This window comes from Neolamprologus multifasciatus, chromosome 22 (assembly GCF_963576455.1).
Source record: "Neolamprologus multifasciatus chromosome 22, fNeoMul1.2, whole genome shotgun sequence".
Taxonomy (NCBI): domain Eukaryota; kingdom Metazoa; phylum Chordata; class Actinopteri; order Cichliformes; family Cichlidae; genus Neolamprologus; species Neolamprologus multifasciatus.
The window spans coordinates 2,733,414-2,760,148 of NC_140459.1; the positions used below are offsets into that span (position 1 = coordinate 2,733,414).

At 43.3% G+C, this 26,735-nt stretch overlaps 1 protein-coding gene across 2 annotated transcripts in view; it reads left to right on the forward strand.

Annotated features, from left to right (window-relative positions):
- Positions 1 to 11,253: 11,253 nt before the first annotated feature.
- Positions 11,254 to 26,735, forward strand: part of carmil1 (capping protein regulator and myosin 1 linker 1) — a 39,799-nt gene continuing 24,317 nt past the window's right edge. The window contains exons 1-3 of one of the 2 annotated variants that reach the window (XM_085148496.1): positions 11,254 to 11,694; positions 21,301 to 21,398; positions 25,889 to 25,939. In XM_085148496.1, the coding sequence (XP_085004622.1) occupies positions 11,454 to 11,694; positions 21,301 to 21,398; positions 25,889 to 25,939 (390 nt within the window). In that variant the 5' untranslated portion in view covers positions 11,254 to 11,453. The remainder of the gene's footprint in view (positions 11,695 to 21,300; positions 21,399 to 25,888; positions 25,940 to 26,735) is intronic. The other variant, XM_085148494.1, reaches the window with a different exon arrangement.

The window sequence follows — 26,735 nt, forward strand, 5'->3', positions numbered from 1 at the left end:
ATCCAATTAACCTATCCCCACAAGATGCATGTCTTTGGACGGTGGGAGGAAGCCGGAGTACCCGGAGGGAACCCACGCAAACACGGGGAGAACATGCAAACTCCACACAGAAAGACCTGATGGTGGAATTGAACTCAGGACCTTCTTGCTGTGCAGCAACAGTGCTAACCACCGAAATGTTGAAGGACTGGACTGAAAATGAGTGAAAGGCAAAAGAAAGACTTTGAAAGGCCTGCCTGGAAAACCAATTTAAAACATTAAAACAAAGGCGAGCGCCTTAGAAGCAAAGTATGACTTTTACACTAATGCATGAGAGGTGAGCAAAACAATCCAGAAACTGTTCAAGAAAAAAAAACAAACGAACTTCTACCTGATTTGAATATGGTCCATTTTGTATTCAAGATCACCTCACGATGGTATTTTGAACTGGCGCCATCACCCTCCAGTTCTCCTCTAGTGTGTCATTTTTTTCCTAATCAGGTGAACAGTTGCAGTAAGGCAAGGTTGGTGGTAGGTAGTTGTCCCGGTGGTAAGTGAAAAATGTGTTTGTGTGGCCAAAAACCTCCCCTTCTTTCAAAGTGCCCACGCTGACATGCAGGTATGCGCCACAGTTTTTTCAATATCCTCTCTCAGACGCCACGGGACAAATCGAACTCCACAAAGACAGATTCCCCTTGCTTAAATTATTTTGCTGTATAAAAGAGTCAAATTTCAAAAAGAAACCAGGAGAGCATGTTTTGATTTGGTTCATCCCTCAGCAGATGTTTGCTCTCTGAGCGAAATCACAAAACGGCGGAGCACGCACTGCAAGTGCTCGAAACGGACGTTTTAGAGAGTGAAGTAAAAGCCGGAATTCACATGGGCACACCTGATTGGACCGTCCTGATATGAAATTGAAATCAGATATGACATCTCATTTTCATAGGCCCAGTGCCAGAGCTTTTAAATCAGACCTTGTATGTACGAGCAGGGTTTTGTAGTAACTGGAATGCTTTGGCGGTGCTCGCACTGATTCCATTGTAATTAGCAGTAAATGATTCCCAACAGCCATGAATAAGTAAGTCAGTCGTAGCTGAGCATGAGTGACGCAGCCTATGCACTTACTAATCCCACAGTCTGTGATTGTGCTCTGTCAGTAATGAGTGGAATCTAATCTAATAGTGTTTGTGACGCACACATTTAGCTGCAGCTTGTCCAGCTCCATTCTTAAGGGTTTCCTCTCTTCCACAGAACACTCGTTTCAAAACATTTCAATTTGCAGCAGCATTTTTAAAAAATGGATGACCGTAAACACTTAGTTTATATTTGTTTATAGTATATAATATATTTAAAAAGATTCAAATATTCATCAAAAGATGCAAAACTTTGGGAGCCCAGTAACCTTTAACTTGAGTCTGAGGGCCCGAGGTTACATTCTAGCTCGTAGGGCTGAAGCAGGTCAGCAGTATAAATCAGAGAAAGGCCACACAGAGCTTCATACTAAACAAGCAGAAACCCAATCGTTGCTTTATAAAAAGTGCCAATTCTCTTGTTCTGCAGTTCTCCAGAGAGGTTCTCCAACAACACGGGCCGGCTGGCTACATTTACTTAAGCGTAAACTGCCTTTATTTCAGCTGCTGGGCTGTTTTTAGACCTCAATATCAAAATCAAGTGACGATAATGATGGAAATGATGTCATTCAATAATATTATTAATAATAATAATAATAATAATAATAGCCAACTGGCACAACTAAAGATTTTTCATGATTAGCTCCGTCTGTGAAGGGCAGAGACGGGCTTCGTGCTCGTGTCCTGACCACAGCCTAAACTTTTCAACTTGCTGCAAATATGGAAAAAAAAAAGCCTCTCGAGATAAAACCAGGAAGTATATTTTAATACTGACAGTGTTTGGTTGAAGAGCTTCTGCTGTGCCGGCATTATCTCCATGATTAGATATCCAAATGGGTTTCTGCTGCACAGTCAATATGAATGTGAAATTTCCACATAAGCAAAGTCAGTTTCATTTGACTCAAACAGAACATAATTAAAGTTTAACAGCTTTTATAATAAGTGGCTTATCACTGTGTACTCTTACTGAGAAAATATACAAATCTGGGAATTTATAGCCTGAGCTTGTTTACAGCTCATTTAAATCTTTCCAGCAGAGCAAGCTCTCATTTGCCTCTCTGCACACATCTTTTTGTTTCCATTTTATTTAGATATGTGAGAACATTACCAGAGCAGCAGGTCTGGCAAGCAGTCCAAACAAGTATGACTCAAAAGTAAAAGTCAACGCTGACCTAAATGACAGAGCCAGATACACTAGACACATGACGGGCACTGAGTGATTCACTGTGTGACACTCACATGCAGACCAAAGGTGGCCCAGTTTCATACTGACAGCCTTTCATTAAATGCAACCTGGTAGAACGAGGTAACAATACAGGATGTATCAGTCATTCATCTTTCCATTTATCGTCAGCTGTCATGGGGTGAAAGACAACCACGGATGCACACATTCACACCTACAGTCACCTTTGAACCAGTTAACCCAGTGCCATATTCATTTACGTCTTATGACTCCAGGAGGGAGACACACTGGGATCTTTTCTCATGGGCCCAGGGCTGTTTTTCTGGAGTTGTTTATATTTTGTGTATATTGGGCTGGCAGTCCTAGCAGGTGGACCTGCCAGGTTCCTTGTTACTTGTGTGTGGCGATGTTCTGGTTTACCTGGAATGCCAGGACCGGAGAGTGTTTCCCGCCGTGAGGCCAGCGACATCTGCGTCTGGGGAGCTACTTAAAAGAGTGGCTGAGACATTAGATCACTGGGAGATTACCAGCATACCATATGTTAGAGTGTTTGAGTTTGCCACAGTTTCGCATGTTACTAACGACCACCTCTGTGATAATCAGGGGAGTTGCAGAAATTAGAGGGCGGAGTGCGCACCTCCGCTGCCCGGAATCCACCAAGGCCAGGGGGCTCAGGCCCATCCGGACCAGGGCCTACAGCAGCAGCCCTGAAGAACCCGAGGAAACCCACCTAACGCTGCCACAGAAGAAACTATACCCACCCCATCATCCAGTCAGCTACCAGACTACATAAGACCAGACACCCAGGTTGAGTTTATTCTCCACCTGTCCTGTACCTCTCCCTCAGCTGCAGGGTGGACTCCTGGAGAGCAGAGACCTCCTGCAAGGATGTGACAACCTCCCAGCCAGTTGAAGAGGCCTCCATTACCACCGGTGCACCAGAGGCCCCCTGCGCCAGGGCTGGGCACTCGTGCACGCACCCACCCACCCACAACCCCGGTGACACACCAACCAGGACCCAAGCCCCCGGGGCCCAGCCAGAACCCCAGCCCGAGGGCAGAGTGCCCCCAGAACCCAAAGCCTGCCCCAGACCACCCAGGAGCAGCTAGGTTACCATGCCAGTGACCCACGTCAGCACAAACCCTCCCCCAGCCCTGCTGCACGCCTACACCAGGAAAATGCTGCCCAAGAGGCCCAACCAGGATATGACCACAAGCCCCGGGCGGTGCCCTCCAGGGAAAACGTCTCTAGGGAATCTCCAGATGCCCAAGCCCGCACTACCCCCACAACTGTTGGAATTTTTAACTTATTAACTTATTTGTCACAAACTTGGTCAGCAAGCTGGATGGATACTCTCAGACACAGATGCCAAGTAACAAGGATAAAATCTCACTCATTAAAGCTGAAGCACAGTAAGCCCTGCTATGTGTCAGACAGAGATATTAAAAGTGCTCCACTGCAAACAAACTGGAGACATTCAGATTAGCAGGGAAGAAGCTTACCGAACAGCCAGTGGCCACATTTACCAATGCGAGCATTTACCAACGCAACCACAATTTAAAATGAATCAAGGGGAGCTTTGTGAGCTGGCTCGCTAGGATAGCGTGGTGGTCCTGCGCTTGAATCCGCCTGTTACCAAGGCTCCCAGTGTGTGGGTTCTCTACAGCTCTGGTTACCTTATACAGTGCAAAACACGTACACTGGGTTGTTTGTCTCTATGTGTGTCCCAGAACCTCCAGCTGGGATGGGCTCTAGCATTCCATAAATATGAATATCAGGAAAAATGAATGCATGGTGGAGGAATGGATGACCTGCACTTTTACTGTTGTACTTAACACAGAGTTCAGTATATTGGAACATATCAGGGTAGCTGTAGCAAAGGAGGTAGAGCAGGTCATCTACTAATTGGACGGTTGGTAATTCGACCCCCGGCTACTTGCCAAAATATTGTTAGTTGACATACTGAACCCCATGTTGCTCTCTGACGCAAATGGTGGAAAGACTCATAGAGAAACCACAAATTAAACACTCAGACCTTCGGTTAGTTTGCAATCCAATTTGAAGCACAGATTTTCTTGCTGGTGAGGAATGTAAATTTGTATCTTCCGTTGCGTAATCAGTAAGCACATCTATGCCTCTCGTGTGAAGGCAACTCAGGATGATGCAGGATGACTCAATTTATTCAGGTGCTGTCTGATGAGATGACTCTCCGTTGACTACAGAAGATAATTTCACTAAAATAATGAGCAGCTTTGCTCCTGATAGAGGGTTGAATCAGACAACAAACGCTCAAATACAAATATTTGGTTAAAGTCTGTGAATTCTTTAGAAATACCAGAATTTTTGGCATGATTACTAATATAGTTGTGGTCAAACATTTACATAAACTTGAATGACTGTTATGGTATTATGGAGGGAATACTGATGTAAACTAAAGCTCAGTTGAAAGGTTAATTGTTAAGATTCCCATAACCTTCATGCCCATGACGAGTGTGTGTTCTAACCACAAGTGTGCTTTCATCATCTAAGCTAAAATGTTACCTTTTGCACGACTCATTGTGCCTATCGGGAAAATCTTTGAAGTTAAACCACAATTCTTTCTCTGAAATTGAATAATAAGGATACATTTGTCCCCATGTGTATGAGCTCATCTTCAGTAACCATAATCCTTTCTCTGGATTGTCTAATGACTTTTTGGATGATCGTGGGAAATCTGAGTTTAGTTTATCAGGTTTATTTGTCCCTTCCTTTTACAGTGTTTTACAATTAATTTCCAGGCGATGACTTACTATGACATATACAAAGAAATTATGATTTTATCCTGAGCATAGGGGCAGGGGATAGCCCAGTATGTAGAGTGGGGGCCCCATGATCGGAAGGTTGGAGGTCCGAATCCACTAAACGGCTACCCTGAGGTGCCCCTGAGCAAGGTACCTTCCCTACGCAGTGCTCCCCAGTGACTGCCCAGTGCTTCACTGAGTGAATGGGTTTAATGCAGAGGGATCAATAAAGTCTAACATTAGATTAGATTAGATTAGATTAGATTAGATTAGAATAATATAATTCGGCCTGACCTCCAAGTTGACCTTGAAGTCATCCAACTGACATCCTTGTCAGATGCTGAAGGCAGGATCCATGATGGGTGAAGCAAGTGTTTTATGCATTAGCAATGATTCTGCCTTATTTGGGACCCTTTTCAAGTCACCTTGAGAGTTGAAGACCACCCAACTAAAAAAAAAATTCCAACATGGCAACATAGTGGGACTACGCAAAGCAGTGGATGACAGCATGGTAGCTATACTGGTCTTTTATACTGGGCCACCACTACAGAAGTTCAAGAAACAGTTCTCTGCTGGTTTTCAGCAACAATGACCAAAAACCAAATGAAAAAAATAAACAGTAAATAAATGCAGTTAACGGCTGACCTGAAAATGCACAGAAGTCCACTGTTCTTATACGAGGTAATAAATAATAATGTTCTCACCTATTGTGAACTCCTAATTTGAATGCCAGCTTCCGCTTCACCTGGTTATCTGCAGCTGCTATTTTCAGGCTGTTCCCAGGAAGTCTCTTTCTCACCATTTGCACATGTAAATGGTGACAGACTCTGGTGCTTTGAATAGCTTTTCTACTCAGTTTGGGCCTTTCTTACTTTCACTCGCTGGGCCCACGTCCTCATTTTAGGTTTGACAGCGTTTTAGTAGGTAAAGGTGATGCTTTGACATGAACTGAGCTGCGGCTTAGGAAAGGCCTCGAAGGGGACTGGTGATGGCTCCCGGGCCTGGTAGATCCCCGTGTACTAAATAGAAGCGAAGAAGTTGAACAATGGAAAACAAGTAGGGAGGGAGGGGCACGTAAACGAGAATGATCAGCTTGCAGAACTGGGGGAACCTATATAGATGACAGTCGGAAGGAGCCTGTTTGGAGGCGCGGTCCCGCTCCTGAAATTCCGATACATAATCTCCAAATAAGGCTAAGTCATACACACACCTTTTTTCTTTCTTTTACATTCACACACTCAAATGCTGATGGATGCATCTCAGGGGCAACTCGAGGTTCAGTATCCTTCCCACCAACTCTCCCATAGCTACCCTAAAAATGTGCATCTGCAGTTTTACTATGATCCCGAAACCTGTGCCAAACACAGAGTGCAGAAAACCATCGTTCAAATACTTGTGACCTGAGTACATCTCGGCTGACGTAGCCAACGAAACAAAAACATTGCAACCTAACCACATAAAGAAGAAAAAGAAAACGTAAGCATTGTTTTGACTAGAAGCAGAGCACCAGGAGCTCTGGTGCTTTTTACACTGACATAGAACATAAATCAACTTTAAGCAAAATGAAAAAACTTCCCAGAGTGTCTGGGATGTTTTTGTAGAATTTGTAGAGACATCTTTCCTCTGAATGTTGTGTAAACCTCATCCCAATTAGTTTGTGGTTTCTTGCAGCTGCAAGAAGAAAATAATTGTGTGAATCTATTGTGTGCAGTCCTCGTGTGTCACAGGGAAGGCTGCTTTGGCTTCATTTAACCTAATCCCTTACCTTACAAGTAGCTTGCGTTGGAAAAGATATGTCAGCCTCTCTTCATTGTGTCTGTGTGACGTTTCTGTTTCCACATGAATCAGACCATCAAGGAAAGAAAATGTTCACACAAGGTCAAGTAAATATCTGTGGGGTTTATGTGTCATTAATGCCCCAACAAACGACGTTTTGAGGAAATGATGTGGATCCCACACACGTCTCAGTCATGAGAAGTCATACTTACTTTCTTTGTTTCAGGACCTTGGACAGATCAAGCCCAGTTTTCGCCCCTGAAATCATCTTTTGTTTAGTCACCTTAAAAACATTTGATCTCATCACTGATTCACGTCATTTATTCTTACAAACCAACCAACGCAGTTACACAGGACAGGATGTGGCCTCCTGGTGATTCAGCATTTTAAACCGTTTCAATAAATGTCTGTATTGTCATCTTCTTTTCATCTTTTCTGCACTGCAATGTCTAGATATTTAACAAAACAATAGTTTTACTGGCATATTTCAAAACCTACTAAAATGAAGCAGTTTTGTTTAGTTTAGTTAATCTCGCTAACACACAGTGCTAACTGTTTTACAGTTAATAACAGCAGCACTACCAGAGGTCACTGCCAATAACGACAGCTCTGATATGTGATAACTCACAGTGGATCAACTGGGTCAGATCTTATTTTTAAAATGACTGAATCACAGCTCAGACTTGACCAGGCGCTTTTTGGTCAGGACTTGATTTAATGCACTTATGATATAGCAAGAAGAACAGTTTAATGGCTGTTTGCTGCCATCTAGTGGCTGATTCAAATGCACACAACAAATTAACAAATCATTTTGTTGAATTTAGGTTGAATATAATCACTCCAAAGCAGGAGGTGGGGGCTGTCTGCTACGACTCCAGAGGCCATAAAACACTGGAAACCATACTTATGTGCAAACAGATGATAAAATGAGTTCATAAGGACAAAAGCAACCCAAATCCCAAGTTAGGAAACAAAGTAAACAACAAAAAACAACCTCTGTTAGGCAGAGAAATAAAGTGAAAGCTGTATCACAATTCTTCTCTCATTGTTCTCTTAACGGACACCTGAATAAAGAAAAGCAGGACTTAAATACTCACACTGAGGCCCAGCTCGGGTGATGAGGAACAGCTGACACAAAGGAGACAAGAGAAGTCAAATTAAGCACAAGCTACGAGATGAACGACTGAAATAAACAGGAAACAACGTAACAAAGATACTCCTGACACAGCGACGACGGCTTGACAACGATATGAGACGCCGCTGCAGAAAGTATAATAAATGCAAAGATTACAACTTAGTTTAGAAAATAAACAGATGGTTTTTAAAAGCACTCACTCGCAGGCATCCATCAGTGCCTCATCACGCAGCTGTAAGAAAAGTTTTAACAAACTTTAGATTACAAAGTTCACAGAATTATTTCAGTTAGTTTAACTTTTTTTTCAAAAGTGTCATTTTTCTCCTTATTTTTGTTGTTGTTTGTATAATACAATTCCTGTAATACGTCCCACCCACTAACAAAAGCTGTGAAGAGATAATCAGTCTCGTTCACCTCAACTGCAGCAGCCTGATGTCTGATCAGTGTTACAAACAGAATGATGCTTTTCCTGCTTCAGAGATTTTGATATTTAGACCTTAGATTAAATTATATTGTACTTTATTTTGTTCTTGTTCCAACGTCTGCATCCATTTAACCACTGATACTCGTCTTTTTTTGCTAGCATTATGATGGGTGTGTTGTTGCTGCAACGTCTTAATTATTGCCACATGTCTGTGACAAAGTGGGAGAACTTTGCCTTTAGTTCAGGGAATCAGGGGACAAAGTCAGTGTGAGGAGCAGAGTGTGTGTGTGTGTGTGTGTGTGTGTGTGTGTGTGTGTGTGTGTGTGTGTGTGTGTGTGTGTGTGTGTGTTTAGACATCTTTGCGGGGAAAAGAATTAGGAACGTTATTATACTGCTCACTGGTGAGGACTAAAGTGGCTGTCCTCATGAGCATTTTTGAGACTGAAATGTGGTTTTAGTGTCAGGGTAATAGTTAGGGTTAAGGTTCAAGGTTAAGGTTAGTTTATTTATACCTGTAGGTAAATGGTAAATGGCCATTTTTTTTTTTTTATACAGAGAATAACATATAGCGCTTTACTAGTCCCTAAGGACTAGTAAAGCGTTTACTTAGGGACTTTACTAGTCCAGCGTCCTTAGGGAGGCTGCCGGACACTGGCGCCACCGGGCCCTCTGACCACCACCAGTAGGTAACGGGTGAAGTGTCTTGCCCAAGGACACAACGACTGAGACTGTCCAAGCCGGGAATCAAACCAGCAACCTTCCAATTACAAGGCAAACTGCCAACTCTTGAGCCACGATCGCCCCGTGTAAATTTGCTTTACACAATGATAGCATTCAGCTTCCCTTCACGAAACACACACATCTATTTACAGCTGACAGACAGAAGGAAAATCGATGAGCAGAAGTCCCTTCACTCTCTACATGAATCAGGTTCAGTAGAGTCAAAAGTGCGTCCACTCCTCTATTGGGCCGATATGCAAATTACATTGTATCCAGCTCATGTTCGATCTGTTTCATAATCACATTTCTGATGATTTTTTATTTTTAGATTTAGCAACAAACTAAAAATGCTACATGCTACAAACCATGATGGGTTTGTAGCATAAACCTATTCGCTGGAACATTCAAGACAATCAACCACACAGCAAAAAGCACCAAGCAGGCAAAGTTCTTCATGTTTCTCGTGCACGGGACAGAACTGGACAAACGCCGTCCCTTCGCTCGACCCCAGTCGCTCTCATCCTCTCCCTCGTAACACTGCTCTTTATTGAGGTTACATGAATATACATAGGGTCATTAACGTATGACGACCCCGTAAAGACTTCCCTAAACCTGCTGGAAGTCCAGCAGTTCATCTAAACAAAAGGCACTTAGACTAAAGCAGATATAGATGTTTCTCCTACCATGAAGCAATAAGAGCAGGTACGACCTCTTCTCGTGACCCCAGAGTCTGAGTGTGAATGCCAGAACACTCTGGGAGGCACACAGAGTCTTTACAGACTGGATCAAACCTCTATCAATATGCAATTGATTATAAAACTAAGCATATATGAGTAAATATTTCTAAGCATAAATGACAATCAACCATATAAACCTAACAAACTGTAAATGATCTTTAAATTTGGTAAATATTTTTACATTTGTTTGAAAGGTACTTCGTTTTTATTTTGGAATCCATGCTTTTATTTTGAAACAGGAAACTGGCGCTTGTTAGTAACGTTTCTTTTAGGATATGGTAAATAGTGTGCCTTAAAGTGAAAAATATGTACGTTTCCTTTGCCAATTAGTACCTGGCTGACAGTGGCACAAAGTTTGTTAATGTTTCCTTTAACGGAATAAGTTACGTGCAATCAAAATGTCGTTTAATAGAGTTTATGTTGTTAACCTTGACCTTTATGTGTAGTTGTAAGTTAGTGAGGTGATATAATGAATTGAGTGATGTAAATTTGATGTATATGCTATATGTGAGCAGGAGAAATGTGTTTCCTTTGATGTTATGGTATTAATATTGCTGGTTTTGATTTGCTCCTAGCTCTTACGGTGTCTTCACTGAATGTTTCAATAAAAACCTTTCCAATAAAACCTCTGTGAAGCATCAGTATATGACAGTTCTTTCCAAAGTGAGGAACGGATTGATTAAAAATAACCTGAAATATTCGACTGAGTTCTTTAGAACAAGATTTAATCAGCCACTCGTGTTATCAGGACCCTGGCTCGTCTTCACGTTAAATGCATGAAAGGCCTTTTGGATATCTCTGAGTTTAATGATAAAGTGCTGAGTATCTTTCTGTTTCTGTTCCAAAAGATTCTTGCTAAAATCAGAAGAACATATTCAAGGCATTTGCAAAATCTCTGTCTGAATTAAAACCGTCTAAAATGATCCGACTGCTGCTCTTGGGATTTTGAAGCCCTGCTATTTTTTGCAGAAAATTTGTTTTGTGTGTGCGTGTGCGTGTTGCCTTGAAGGATTGAAGGCCTTCAACACAATCTTCTCTTAGGGTGGTTGTATCTCAGGAGGTAGAGCAGGTGTCCAGCCTGATACTAACCCTGCAGAGCTGCTCGGTATCATCGGCGTATGAATGACTGTGAAGGTAGAAAGCACCTGTGTCGAAAAAGCTCTGAAAAACTATTTGTGTGCACAGGTGAATGAGGCAAGTGTTTTATAACATCAGTCCATTTAACATCTTAGTATGGACTGGTGCCTCTTCACTGCTCAGACTGGAACTGGTGTACCAGTCAGTGCATATACTGGTACACCAGTACCGTTTAGACTGGTGAAGTTAAAGAAAGCGACTGTGCAGCAGCAACTGGACACCAGGTGTCACCAGTCTCCCATTTTTCGCAGCAAGAGGAATCCTGCTGGAAAAGTGAAGGAAAGAAGGGCTGAGTGTGAAGAAGTGCGTCCGTGAGTTGTTTTCACACACGCGCCACTTTCGGCTACTTTTCAAACTGAAACTACTTTTAATCCATTTTTAAACTACTCCGGGTTTCCTTCAGCCGCAGTAATGCAGACGTGAAGTCAGAGTGTGTAGGCATGTAGGAATGGATGAAGACAGTTGCAATTAGGAAAGCAGGGTGGCGACAGGTAGCCAAAGATAAGGGAAGACAACGGGACTACACCTTTACCGCAGTACTCGCCGCTTCCATCGGTAGAAGTTCCGCACAGCAGCCGCCTTTCTTCTCGGGTCTGCCCGCTTCTCCTGAACTCTCCAGCGGATTCCTCTTGGGTGTTTACTCCGGCACAATCATGTCTGAGGAAACGGCGGACTTTCACAACGAACTGTTCGGTAAGGTTACGATAGCGGGGATTTACGCCAGCTGACGCATGCACTGCGCTGTTATTGCCCTCAAAATAAAAATAAATAAAAAGTTTGGAGTTCGTCAAACTGTTTTAACGGGGCTCAGACGTCTTTTAGCTGCACTGATTTAAAGGGAACCATGTAAAACTCTTCCAAACTTAACGCATTGATCTCATAGCGGTGACGTTGTTTTTACTCGCTTTTAAAATCACTGCGGTCACTTTGAGACTCTCAGAAGTTACATAGAAGTTGAAGTTTTCTAAATATGCGAGTGTTTACTGCAACTCTGGGTCAGTGTTTTGGAAATAATAATGTGATTCAACTGAAGGCAACACGCTGCTCATATTAAAACACTAACTTCAGTAAACAACAGCTACACTGTCCTGCTATACAGGATCAATGCTGATTGGCTCTTTTATTAACAGGTGAAATAATCTCTGGTTTCCGTTTGTCCATTTCTGTAAAAATAAAACAGTAATTTTCATGCCCTGAGGCTTTGGCTGGCTACCTGAGAGTCTCTCCTCTGCTGCCACTTCCTTATCTGAAGTGGGGGAGAGCTGTGGGAGAGGGGTGTGTCTGTGAAATTCCTTTGGATTGTGGGATATTATCAACAGACTGCCTGGATGACTGAGTGTCAAAGAAGAAGTGTAAATCACTGCATTTAGCTGGAGAGAGGAGCCTGAACTGGAATAAAACACCTTGCTGATACAGCTGCAGGTCCATGTGTTTGACCTACGTTGACTTCTACAGGCTGATGTTGGACTGACGCCACCTGCAACCTATTTTAGAACCAGTGTCTTACTTCCTGTCAGTTTTACAGACAGCAGTGGGCTGATTAAGGAGAAGCTTGAAAACCCATGAGGTCTTTCTAGTTATTAGCTCACCATTAGCAGACTCGTGTACTGCGTGATGGAGCTGACTCACGACCCCGTGCTCTCTGTTACGGCGTCTGCAGACCAGTCTCACACTGTATGTCTCTGCAGACTGATGAATGGGACTTTTTGTTGGCAGCCCTGCTGTTGGTTTTAACGGGACGGGCTGACCTGATGCTGCTCGTCGTCATTTAAAACTAGGAGGGAAAAAAGCTTATTAGCAGAGCTCGTTAGGCCTGACCTCTGTGTGCACAGAGACCGGACTAATGAAAAGTGAGGAGGGTCAGATGCTGGGTGATTACAGGCCGAAAGCTGTGTGAGAAAGTTCAGCAAATATACGGACACCCATTCATTTCTCGTCTAATTTTTAAGCAGTCAATTTTAAAAATAAATAACTAGAACCCTGAAAGTAGACACAGTCCATCTAATACCCCAAAATACCAGTAGTTCAGCATTTCAGAGCCACAGATTTCCCTCAGAAGTTGGTAGAGATTAAAAGCATTGCTGACAAAGAGAGACGGCCAGACTTAAGAAGTGGACAGAAATACACCAAAAAGTATCAGGTTAGGCAGCTTTATCTTTATATTCAGGTGTTGTTTAATCCCATTTCCACAGGTTCCCACATGGAAAAGAAATAGTAAAAACTTACATGATTTACTCATGAAAGTGGCCACTTTCTCATTACTTTATCTGATCTTATATCTGTTTTCACTCTTGTATGCTTTTCATACAAGTTTCACACAAGACAGATACAAACTTTATAAGATTTATATATATCTTTTCCATGTGGGTTATTTTAAAGAGCTGTACTAGGACACGTTACAGTACAAGTCCTGTTAAAGTGGCAACAAGTCAGCTTGTGGAATCTCTTCACTGCTGGATATTCTATAATCAGCTGGCATTATTGCAAAATAGAAGGGTTTAGGAGCCACAAAGGTCATGTAAAGTTACAGAGCGAGGTCGCTGAGGTGCATAGACGTCACCAGGACTCATCAGCATTAACATCAGCACAAAAACTGTGCACTGGGAGCTTCTATAGCCCAGCCTCCTGTAGGTGTGACGTGCAGAGCCGCCACCTGTGTCCATAGCTTCGATGTCTGTAAATGTGAGCTTGTGCTGTCTTTTAACTTCTGGCTGTGTAAAGAAGTCACAACCAACAGTTCAGGTTCAAAGCAGGAACTGTGATTTAAGTCAAAACGAGTCTCAAGCCTCTCAAATCATAAATGAGAATCTGGAAGAATTAATTGCATAAAGGATGAAGCCGTCTGCACAGTAATTAATGGACTTTCAGAAAATAGTAAAGGCTGAATTTCTGCCCGTGTGAACTGTAACTGGAGACGTTTGTTTAGATCCAGCATGTCGCAGGTTGTTACTCTGTACTAATCAGTCTGCTGGGAAGTGGAACGTGTTTTTATAGGAGCGGGTTGGACATGTGTTTCTGATCAGCCTCCACGCTGCTTCATGCTCTAATGTTTTGATCCTCCTCATGACCTCATTGCGCGTCTGGGTGGAGGACGGCATGAAGGCGGACCCGCACTTTTTTACTTATTAAGACTCCTGCACGCAGCACAGCGTCGCTCTTTTCTCCTCGTCTCACCTTCGTCTTTTACCCGATGCTTCACTCTCTCTGCGTTCCAGCTTCTTCACCCTCGTTCTTTCTTCGTGTCCCTGGATTTCCCCACCAGTACTAAAACAACATGCAGACTTAAACCATTAACAAACCACTACTGGTTCCATCAGGGAGATCAGATGTGGTACATGCTGTGAGCAGATAAGATGTACGGCAGTCACACTCAGTAAAACAGCGCTGAGAGGGAATAACTGAAAAGCAAGTCCTTCAATTTCTTGTATGTTCTGATTACAGGAAGCTCCAAGTTATAATGGAAATGTGGAAAAGCTTTGACTGGATTTTTCTCCACAGAAGTGCCACCAACCAACATGCACATAAATGTTTTTGATCAGCATTAGTCAGTCAAACTTCTCGGAGATGGATCTGCTCAGTTAAAGAGCAGAGGAGGTTGTTAATGAAATGAACAACAGATGAGACATCCCCAAACACATTCATATTATCACAGCTGGATGCCACTGACGGTTTTCCCTACTTATTTTTTCAGACTGTTTTTCCTGTAGTGTTGCATTTGGTTAGTCAGTGTCACTACAGGTAGCATGAGCCGATACCTGGACCCTACAATGTTGCAGTCCCGATGCTCCATCCTGAAGGAGAAGTTTTGCTGTTTCTCTCGGCACATCTCAAGAGCCTGGAGGAAATTCCAGGAGACATGCAGTTACTCCAGAGAGCTGAACAAGGCTGTAGAAGATCCTCAGCCCATCAGGAGGACTTATGAGTGAGCATGCAGGGACAGTCTGAGCGCTGCCAGAGCTACAAACTGACCTCCATCAGGCTGCTGGTGTGAATGTTTCTCACCAAACAATCGGGGTGGCCTGAGGGCCTATTGGGGACCCTATGCTCACTATCTGGCACCATAGAGCGCAGTTGGCATTTAGAATACAAGACCAGATTTGGCAGGTCCACCAGTGGTGCTCTGTGCTTCTCACAGGGACACATAGCCCCTTTCAGGCTAGCCAACAGCAGCCTGATTGCCTTCAGTACTGGGATGTCAGACCCTACACTGGCACACTGGGTCCTGGGTTCCTCCTGGTCCTCGACAGTGCCCGGCCTCATGTGTATGCAGACAGGACCTGCTGACTGGCCCCCACGCTCGCCTGACTTAAATCCATCCTTTCTCAACACAAACCTCTAGAATACATCTTGTAATGCCGGTCTAAATTATAGAAGGCATTCATCGGTCTTACATATGTATTAGTGACCTGGTTTGAGCCGGCCATACAAAATATCATTTGGTGTGATTTGTCCTTCTCTTGGTGCGCATGGCCCGTCCGTCTCTGTCGATGCTGACAAAGCAAGAGATGCTCAGGGAGCCGTCCTGCTCCAGCACAGCTGCGCTGGCGACCTCGTCGTTCAGTGTTCATAATAGGAAGCAAAGGTGAAAGCTTCCTATGTGATTCCTTTATGTAGACGTATAGTTGTTTAACAGAGAGCTTCATTTCCAGTGTTGGGGAGTAACGGAATACATGTACCGCCGTTACGTATTTAAAATACAAAATATGAGTAACTGTATTCCGTTACAGTTACCGTTTAAAAAGGTGGTATTTAGAATACAGTTACTTTGTTGAAATAAATGGATTACACGGCGGTACTTCCCTGTTTCATATTGTGGCGGGTCAGGACTGTTTGGGTTTTGTTTGACAGCTACGTTCTGTTGTTCCAGGTGGCAGCGTTACGGTTGCCATGGTTACAGGGTGACGCTCTCTCTCTGCGTGTTTCCTGGGTGAGAGAGCGCCTGTTGTTGTTGTTGTGCTAAGCTAACAGGCAGAATGCTACAGGTATAGCTCTAAAGAATGTAGCATCATGGGCAGTGTAGTCCGTGCTGCAGGGAGAATGGACTGCCATACACGTTATGTGTCTGTGAGCGAGGGAGGAGAAAAAGTACGAGCTGTCATCGAGCAGAAACGGGAGCTGGAAGCATGTAAATATAATAATAACCACTGCAGCCAAGAAGAGAGCCTGACGAGCCCAGTTGTAAGTAAGCTATTAAGACTCGACTGTACACCGTGTTCGTGTTTTCCTCCAAAAACAATAAGTTCCGTTGGAGCAACCTTTCAACGCCTCTCTCTGTCTCTGCTAGCAAAGTTGACCCAGACAACAAAGTAAAGCTAGTTTTCAGCTACCAGCCGACACAGAACCCACCGTATTAGCCAGAGGTCCCTTTACTACGGTTCGGAGCCGTGGGCCTTCAGTAACAGTAATAAATCACAGCAATAGTACATTCATGTAGTTGTAAACAGCATGATACTCAAAGGAGCTTGCAAAGAAAAGCGTCTGGACTTCTTTAAGTTACTTGAAGACGTTTCACCTCTCATCCGAGAGGCTTCTTCAGTTCTAAGGTCAAATGGTGGAGAGTCCCAGATATAACCCTAGTGGGAGTTTCCCCCCCACAGAGGGACAAAAGGACCCCCTGATGATCCTCTAATCGCCTGAGCCAAGGTGTGGAACTGGGTGTGGGTCCCAATCAGCCAGAGTTTTGGGTGAGCTCATTGTGAAACCTGGCCTCACCTTATCATGTGAATTCCTGAGGTCAGATGGCCCAGGGTGTGAGTGGGCGTTAAGGCGTCTGGGAAGGGATCTCAAAACTGGATTATAGATGGCAGAGAGTTGGTGTCGTAAACCACCGCCTCTGTTCAAAGATGGTCGCTCACAGTGGACATAGATGCTTCTTTCACTCCTCTTTCAAACCATCTGTCCTCTCTGTCAAAATGTGAACATTGGCGTCCTCGAAAGAGTGACCTTTGACCTTTAGATGCAGATGGACAGCTGAATCTTGTCCTGTGGAGGTGGCTCTTCTGTGTTGTGCCATGCGCTTGTGAAGTGGCTGTTTGGTCTCTCCGATGTAGAGGTCTGGGCATTCCTCGCTGCTGTACAGCATACACCACATTGTTAAGTCTGTGTTTTGGTGTTTTGTCTTTCGGGTGAACCAGTTTTTGTCTGAGCGTGTTGCTGGGTCTGAAGTACACCGGGATGTCATGCTTGGAGAAAACCCTCCTGAGTTTCTCTGATACACCGGCTACATAGGGGATGACAATGTTGTTGCGCCTGTCCTTCTTATCCTCCCTCGCTGGTGTCTGATCTTCTTTTCTGTGCCTCTTTGCTGACTTTAAGAACGCCCATTTAGGATAGCCGCACGTTTTGAGTGCTTCCTTTACATGTGTGTGTTCCTTCTTTTTCCCTTCAGGCTTAGAGGGAACATGTTCTGCCCGGTGGTGTAGGGTCCTGATCACTCCAAGTTTGTGTTCCAGAGGGTGATGGGAGTCAAACAGGAGGTACTGGTCCGTGTGTGTGGGCTTCCTGTAAACTTCGATGTTGAGGTTGCCATTCTCTTCAATGTGCACAGCGCAGTCCAGGAAAGGCAAACAGTCGTCCTTCGTGTCTTCCCTGGTGAACTTGATGTTTTTATCCACAGCGTTGATGTGCGCAGTGAAGGATTCCACTTCTTGTGTCTTGATTTTGACCCAGGTGTCGTCTACATATCTGTACCAGTGGCTGGGTACTCTTCCTTTGAAAGAGCCAAGAGCCTTCCTTTCCACTTCCTCCATGTAAAGGTTGGCTACAATAGGTGACACAGGGGAGCCCATGGCACAGCCATGTTTTTGTCTGTAATAGCCTTCGTTGTATTTGAAATATGTAGTGGTGAGGCAGAGGTCTAACAGTGTGCAAATCTGATCGGGGTGAAGTTGGTCCTGTCCTCCAAGGAGTTGTCTTCTTGTAGTCGTTTTCTGACCGTCTCCACTGCCTCCGTGGTGGGTATGCACGTGAAGAGAGAGACTACATCAAAGGACACCATGGTTTCATCTGGATCCAGGGTAAGTTTCTGGACCTTGTCAGTGAAGTCGGTGGAGTTCTTGATGTGGTGTGGGGTGTTCCCCACGAGAGGAGCAAGGATGGTAGCAAGGTGTTTTGCAATGTTATAAGTGGAATCCTTCACTGCGCACATCAACGCTGTGGATAAAAACATCAAGTTCACCAGGGAAGACACAAAGGACGACTGTTTGCCTTTCCTGGACTGCGCTGTGCACATTGAAGAGAATGGCAACCTCAACATCGAAGTTTACCGGAAGCCCCCACACACGGACCAGTACCTCCTGTTTGACTCCCATCACCCTCTGGAACACAAACTTGGAGTAATTAGGACCCTACACCACCGGGCAGAACATGTTCCCTCTAAGCCTGAAGGGAAAAGAAGGAACACACACATGTAAAGGAAGCACTCAAAACGTGCGGCTATCCTAAATGGGCGTTCTTAAAGTCAGCAAAGAGGCACAGAAAAGAAGATCAGACACCAGCGAGGGAGGATAAGAAGGACAGACGCAACAACACTGTCATCCCCTATGTAGCCGGTGTATCAGAGAAACTCAGGAGGGTTTTCTCCAAGCATGACATCCCGGTGTACTTCAGACCCAGCAACACACTCAGACAAAAACTGGTTCACCCGAAAGACAAAACACCAAAACACAGACTTAACAATGTGGTGTATGCCGTACAGTGCAGCGAGGAATGCCCAGACCTCTACATTGGAGAGACCAAACAGCCACTTCACAAGCGCATGGCACAACACAGAAGAGCCACCTCCACAGGAGAAGACTCAGCAGTTCATCTGCATCTTAAGGTCAAAGGTCACTCTTTCGAGGATGCCAATGTTCACATTTTGACAGAGAGGACAGATGGTTTGAAAGAGGAGTGAAAGAAGCATCTATGTCCACTGTGAGCGACCATCTTTGAACAGAGGCGGTGGTTTACGACACCAACTCTCTGCCATCTATAATCCAGTTTTGAGATCCCTTCCCAGACGCCTTAACGCCCACTCACATCCTGAGCCATCTGACCTCAGGAATTCGCATGATAAGGTGGGGCCAGGTTTCACAATGAACTCACCCGAAACTCTGGCTGATTGGGACCCACACCCAGTTCCACACCTTGGCTCAGGCGATTAGAGGATCATCAGGGGGTCCTTTTGTCCCTCTGTGGGGGAAACTCCCACTAGGGTTATATCTGGGACTCTCCACCATTTGACCTTAGAACTGAAGAAGCTTCTCGGATGAAGGTGAAACGTCTTCAAGTAACTTAAAGAAGTCCAGACGCTTTTCTTTGCAAGCTCCTTTGACTACGATGACCTGGATGACTGAGAACCTTCACAGACAAACAGCATGATAATATATTAAGTAATCCAAAGTATTCAGAATACGTTACTCTCATTGAGTAACGTAACGGAATACGTTACAGAATACATTTTGGGGCATGTGTTCTGTAGTAATGGAATACATTTTAAAAGTAACCTTCCTAACACTGTTCATTTCTAACGTTTCTATTCTCACTCTTTGTACTGTGGAGAAACTCGATGTTCATCACGAGCATCACGCAGCTTCTTAAACAAATGAAATCATTTGCATGATAATCTGGACGTGATTCCAGTTCAGTGAAAGATGAGTTTCTCTTAAAGAAACGGACACTCTGCATTTACACTCAGCCTGTCGACACTAAACCCTCGTAAATAAAAACATGTTCTGAATGATTGATTATTTTTTCTGCGTGCATAAAAAAATTACAGCTACAGGCTGTTAAATGTTTGGTGTTGTGTTCGCGGTGCAGCCCTCCATCACTCATGTTTCCCTCTGCAGCTCGTTAACTTTTGTCTGCTCTCTGCTGTAGAGACAACAAGATGCAGGTTGACACATAATTTGTGTTTTAATGATTGCAAACCACAACTCAGTTTGTAGCAGAAGGACGTTTTTTTAAAAACATTTATTTATTGGTTTTAACCGGTTTTACATGGTGCACCGTGAGCAAAAAAACAAAAAACAAAATAAACAAACTAAGACCCCTTTTTAAAAAAAACACTATAATGATCTGGTTTGAGACACATAACTACTTGGGAGAAACTATACAACTGTCTAGGTTTACTCCGATATTTGGAAATAACAGCTTTCCTCCTAGTGGGGCGGATGCAGGTTTTAAATTTTGGTTCGATATAAGAAAAGTGTCTGATATATTTAGGAGTAATACTCTTATGTCTTTTGAACAACTTAGAAGTACTTTTTCTATTCCTGTCAAACATTTTTTTTTAAATTTCTTCAATTAAGAAATTTTATCTTAACCACACAACAGCTTAGAAACCCCGCCTACTCCTCTCTAGAGAGCACAGGTATAAAGCATCTAAATGTAGAGGCCAAGTTTCTGCATTGTACAAATTATTTATGGAAAATTCCAAAGAATCAACACATTTATTTTAGAGGCAAATGGATCTACCTGATGATGAGGGGTATAAATCATGCTACGTGGCCCAGAGTCAGACAATTAATGTGCAATCTCGACTACTTCAATATAAATGGTTAACAAGACAATATCTTACTAAAATGCATCATTTTAACTCAAACATCCCAGACTCCTGTGTTAAGTGTGGAGTGGACACTTTATTTCACTGTATATGGGAGTGTCCACGTGTGCAAATCTTTTGGGAAAAGGTAATAAATCTGTTGAGTCAAATTATTGGTGATGTGATTCCACTTCATCCTAAAATATTTTAAATATATACCCGAATAATTTTGTACCTGCTGCAAACAATAGAGCTCTGTTAACGACTGGACTTTTGGAAGCCAAGCGCTATATGTGCTATGTGTTAGAAAAATCAAAGAATATGTGGACTGACATCTATACGATCTATGGAGAAAATAACTTATACATTAAGAAATAAACTGGACACGTTTTGGGCTCTATGGTCAAAATTCTGCAACTTTCTGGAGAACTGCAGCGTGCACACTGTGGACCTGAAACTCTAACTCGATTTGTATATCTGTCCTTCCCTTCTGTTATGGTTTGCTTTGTTTTTGTTTCTATTATTATGTTGTTTCTGTTGTTGTTTTGTTTTATTTTTATTTATTTATTTTACTTTATACGTTTTTTCCTTTTAATTATTTATTTGTGTTTTAAGACCGTCTCAGAACACAATTCTTCATTAGTAAACGAGTTAATCTGAAAGCATCTGCAGGCCAACAAATCTCCCGTCCTGCTCCTATTGTTGTGTAACACGCTGTAATGTGATGCCTCCAGCTGTTCTGGTGTCGATTGTCATGAGTTTTTGTGTGTTTGTAGAGAGTGTGCGGGAGGCGGTGGGGCGCGGGGTGAAACTGACCCTGAGGCAGAAAGTCCAGCTGGAGGTCAAAGGTGACAAGGTGGAAAACCGAGTGCTGGTAAGTGACGGCTGTTTACTGTAACCATGTGTCTCACAGTTGTTGTTAAACTTTTGTTTTTGTGAACTTTTTGGCATCAGGGATGTTACATATGATAGGTGGGAAGCTGGAAGTGTCACTGCTCTTAACCCTGAGTGTGTGGGGGCATGTTGCTGGAGCAGGAAGTGCAGGCTGAAGGTTTATCAATTCAATTCAATTCAATTCAATTCAATTTTATTTATATAGCGCCAAATCACAACAAAAGTCGCCTCAAGGCGCTTCATAGATACAGAGAAAAACCCAACAATCATATGACCCCCTATGAGCAGCACTTTGGCGACAGTGGGAAGGAAAAACTCCCTTTTAACAGGAAGAAACCTCCAGCAGAACCAGGCTCAGGGAGGGGCGGGGCCATCTGCTGTGATTGGTTGGGGTGAGAGAAGGAAGACAGGATAAAGACATGCTGTGGAAGAGAGACAGAGGTTAATAACAGATATCACCACACGCAGCAGTTTGTATGTCTGTAGGAATTCTTCTTCTTCTCAATGACTCAGCGTTTATTTGAATAAGCAAAATACAAAAGGGTCTCAAATACTCCAGATGTCGTGCGAGGAGCGCTGCACAGGCACTGTTTTTGTGGTCGTTTTGGTTTTTTAGTTGCCTCGACACGAGCGTAGATTAGCAGTGACTGATGAAGACCAGCGAGGAAGGATGTCTTATGATCGGTGCCATTTTTTGAATGTTTGAGTGTTTATATACCACAGAGCGATCCACACCTTTAAAATAAAACTTCTATCAGCAGTCTTGGTTCTGATATTGTGAGTTTTCTCGTCAGCTCGTGTGTGGTTGTTAAATATTTTCGTCCGACGGGAGCTGCTGCTGCTCTGAGTCACGTTGGGAGTGCTTCCTTGTTTGGGTTCGGCTTCTCTGCAGCTCTGCAATCTTTAAAAAGTGTAAAAAACGATGCACTGTTTTCAAAATGAGCAGCCATTCTGAAACGTTTGTTTTGATTAGTGATGTCGGAGCAAACAAAAGAAGGATTGTTGCTTAATTTGCTTAATTGCAGGGTGGACGTGTTGTGAAATGGGCCTCATGGTCGAAGTTGAAGAGGTGTTGGTAGAGCTTGATATCAGAGCTCTGTGGCTGCTGTTTCATGCCAGGCTGGAAAGCACCTCCTTATGGACGCGGCTGAAACGGGAAAGGAAATACCTCAAACGTTTGGCACCAAGTTGAAAGCAAAATCTCGTTATGATTAACTTTGTTTTGATTGAACAAGCTGCTGATATCTACAGTTTAACCACTCAGGGGTTTTTAACTGCAAGCCTCATTTGTACGAGTGCTTTTTCCTTTTCTTTGTGTTCTTTTGTGTAGGAATCATGGAAGAATTTCCACACATGCTGGGGAAGTCCTGAAATGAGGAAGTGGTGCAGAAATGAGGAGTGATTGTTGGAATTTTTTGTTTGGTGATGTTGCTGCAAATATGATGCAGCAAAAGTAAAACTCTTATGAAGTGTTCGAAGACGCAGCGCAGGGAGAGGTGGGTGTTACCGGGTGTCTGGTTTCACCTAACTGCAGGTTTGTGTGAGTGTGGGAATAAGAACAGACAAATGAGTATCACCACTCAGCTCAGGAAGTGCATTCAAGCTCGTTTTTTTACGTCTTTAACACACTTGTGTTTTCCTTCGGCCACATACCACAGCTCTGCAGCTCCTGTCAGGACTTGACTGAAGCAGCCCACTCACAGCCACAGGGTGTTGGGACACACACACCACATTCCACAGCTGTATATCAGCAGCTCTGCCCTATAGCTATAACTTCTTGAAATGAGCCGGCGTGCTCAGCGTTTCACGATAAAGCGTCCGGCTGGGTTTCTTTTCATTTGTGGAAATTAAAGTAAAAAACACATTTTTCTGCTGAACTCCAACCCAGTGAACATGACATGCAGCACACAGACACACATTCAACACCAGTTTACCTTTGTGAAACCACTACAGCTGAACGTTCACACTGTTTGCACCCACTTCAATCGTCACCGACTCCGAACTATGAAGTAAACGTGTCTGAGCCGACACACAGAAGCTACAGATTATAATATTATCTATCTGCCAGTTTGTGTGCAGATTATTTTATTTGTTACAACTAGAAATTGATCATTTCATCTCAATTAATCGATTTTTAAAATGTTTTTTGTGCCTTTCGCACAAAAGGCAGCGTTTGAACATGAATATCTTAAAGACGATTAAAGATAAAAGCGAGCTCAGGATGAACCTGCAGGCTTCTGCAGCACTTTGATGCACTCTGGTTCAGACGCTTTGCATCTGATTTCTCTTCCTAGTCTGCTTACGTGGACTTACTCGCCTGCTCGCTGCAGCTCGTCTGCAGAACACCTGAACGGGGAAAGTCAGGTCGTTCTGACTTTCCTGCAGCCCCGCCCCTCGGTCCATTGTCTGAGACAGTCGTATCTTCTTGGCTCGCCTCTGGCATTAGCAGATGTGACCTGGAGTGACCTCACTAAACTGGGTTACTGTAGGCGCCACAGCTGGCTCGGCCTCCCGTGGCGTGCAGCTCGCTTTCGCTGCCCCATTTTGTTTCCTATAAAATCATTGCAGTGAAAGTGTGATTACAAGGACCATTTACATTCCCACCATTTCACACCATAATTCATCAAACGTCTCAAAAATAAGTCACTAATTTTGTCTGTAGGAGTCTGGTTAAGGCCGAGCGAGCAGCCATAATGCGCACTTGCTCCCCGCCAGGATTGAGGTTCAACACGTGGTGAAAGATAATGTGTGTTATTATCCCACTCGGCTAAAAACCCTCTGCAGAAGCCGGCACTGCTGCCAGCTTCTCTGCGAGGGAAAAAAGGCCCAGAGGGATGGCTGCTCACATTTACACTGAAAATGACAAAATTTCCTTTATTCTGTTTATTTAGTTTTTCATGTGTAACATCATCAACGCCACAATTACAGTTTCTAAATTGCTCTTCCAACCAATTTGAATTCTTTTTCATTTTTCCTTCTTGTCATTATTATCATTGTTATTATTATCATCATTGATACATAAAACCACTTTTTTGCCTGTTTTGTTTAAGGGTGATTTCTTGTTGGGCACTGATTGTACTCAGTTACAGAAAGCTGGAAGCTCAGTGGCCAAGCTGTTCTTTGGGTGGATGCTACACTGTAGTGCAGATGAGTCCACGTGGTCACTGAAGCAGGCGGGCACACAGATGTCCTCGCTGTCCACAGTCAGACCCGAGGATTTAGGTTGAACAGTTGCTGGCTGTGTGGCAGATGAACGTAGAGCGTGTAGAATAACCGTATGGATGTGTGGTTAAATGTGTGTAGTCCAAAGCACTGAGTGTTCATTAGATCTGCCACGATTACGTCGACTATCAAAATCGTCGACGACTGATTTAATAGTCGACGCGTTGTTTGAAGCTTTGTAAGATCACAAAAGACGCAGGAATCAGTAGCAGGATTTAAGAGTGTAATAACGGACTGAAACAGAAGATGGCAGCACTGCATGTACAAGGATGCCAGCTGCCGTTAAACCCCGAAGAAGAAGAAGAAGCTCTGTCCCAGAATTCATAGCGCAGCCCTGCTCAGTTTCCAACAATGGCGGCAGCTAGTTAGTTTTAATATTACTCTTATTATTCTTTCTGGGTCACAAAATAAACGTTTAACATATTTTCAGGCGAGAATGTAGCTGTGTAAACCTCAAATATCTGCTCAGTTTATCAAGACACCACATATTTTCAAAAGCGCTCCGACGTTTTCGGAGACGTCTGTTACCCGCTAGCTCGATAGCTAGCCGGGGGCTAGGCTAACTAGAGCCGTGAGAACACCGGACTCCCGGCAAATCGTTTTCAAACCCACCGCCGTCTTTCGCTACTCAGGTTAAACATGATATATAAGTCACTTAGATAACTTAAAAATGTTATTGTTTGGCTTTTTTTAGTATTTTATTTGTTCCTGAGTAAATCGGTTTGGCTGAGATTAAAGTTATAGTTTTTACACAGCTGAATAAACATCAAGCAGACAACTGATTATCAGAAGTGTGAGATGATCGAGAATTTACTCCGGTGTCCTGTTATATTTTAGATAGCAAGGAGTTTATTAAACTTCACTGAAACAATCTGCAAATTTCATTAAAATTTAATAAACTATCATGTCTTTATTTTTAGTTAGCACATACCTTAAACACTTAAAGCTGTAAGCTAATGATAGTTATATAAGAGCAGATGCTGCTGGTGCAATAAGCTGTACGTTTTACGTCCAATGGATGATGATCTGATTAGTCGACTAATCACAAAAATAATCAGTGACTAGTCGACTATCAAAATAATCGTTTGTGGCAGCCCTAGTGTTCATTAATTTAAAAAGAAAAGTCTTAAAGGAAGTTGTAAAGATAAGTACTGACTAAGTACTTCCACATGTTTTCATTCATGTCAGAAAGCAAAAACTCAGTTTCTTCATCCTCATCTGTTGACCGTTGTCTGTCTTTGTCCTCAGGCTTTGGCTTCACATCGAGCCTTTCTGCTCACAGCACGAGTCCCCTCTAAGGTTAGTGACCCCGTTCATCTCCACACTTATTTATTTCAATCTTTGTCTTTGTGTTTTGTGCTAAGTCGCAGTCTTTAACACGCTTCTACCAGCTGAATATCAGCCCGTTCGATCGGCCGCTGTCACAGAGAGCGTTTTGACTGGAGGGCAGCCTCGCCCCGAGCGTGACTATAGACTGTATTAATCTGTATTTCATCACAAAGTACAGCTATGTTTCTTATTAGTCACACATTACCTCCAAACACACCTTTGCTTTTGGGCACTTGGCTGTGTATTAACAGGATCTGTTTAACTATTATACTCTGGGGTGTTTTGATCACATGATTTGCCTTTTCATCCCGGACAGCTCCAGCACAGGTTGAGGTTAACATTCAGAAAATTCCCCTGCATAAACAGTATGGTTCCCTGATAAAACACATTACCTTTCATGCATGTGCTCGTGGTTTTTATTGGTCATATTGAACGTTACAAACCCACATTTTTGCTTGATTTCTCCGTACATCTGAATTGTCGCGTCTCTTCTCTCTCGCTGTTTCCTGCATGTGCCTCTACACAGTTGAGCAGGTCTCAGCACCATATGGAGACATTTGATAGTTTTACCCACAATGCAGCTGTGAGAAATCAGCCTGTGGGAAAGAAAAACAGTGACAGGAAGAAAAGTTCGACCTAGAGGGCGAGAGGCAGGAATAGGAGAGGGAAAAACATTCTGGAAAGAGCAGAAAAGTAAAGATGAACTATTTTCTTGAAGTCTTCAGACTGAGAAAGATACGAGGGATCGTGAAAAGTTTATGCTGCT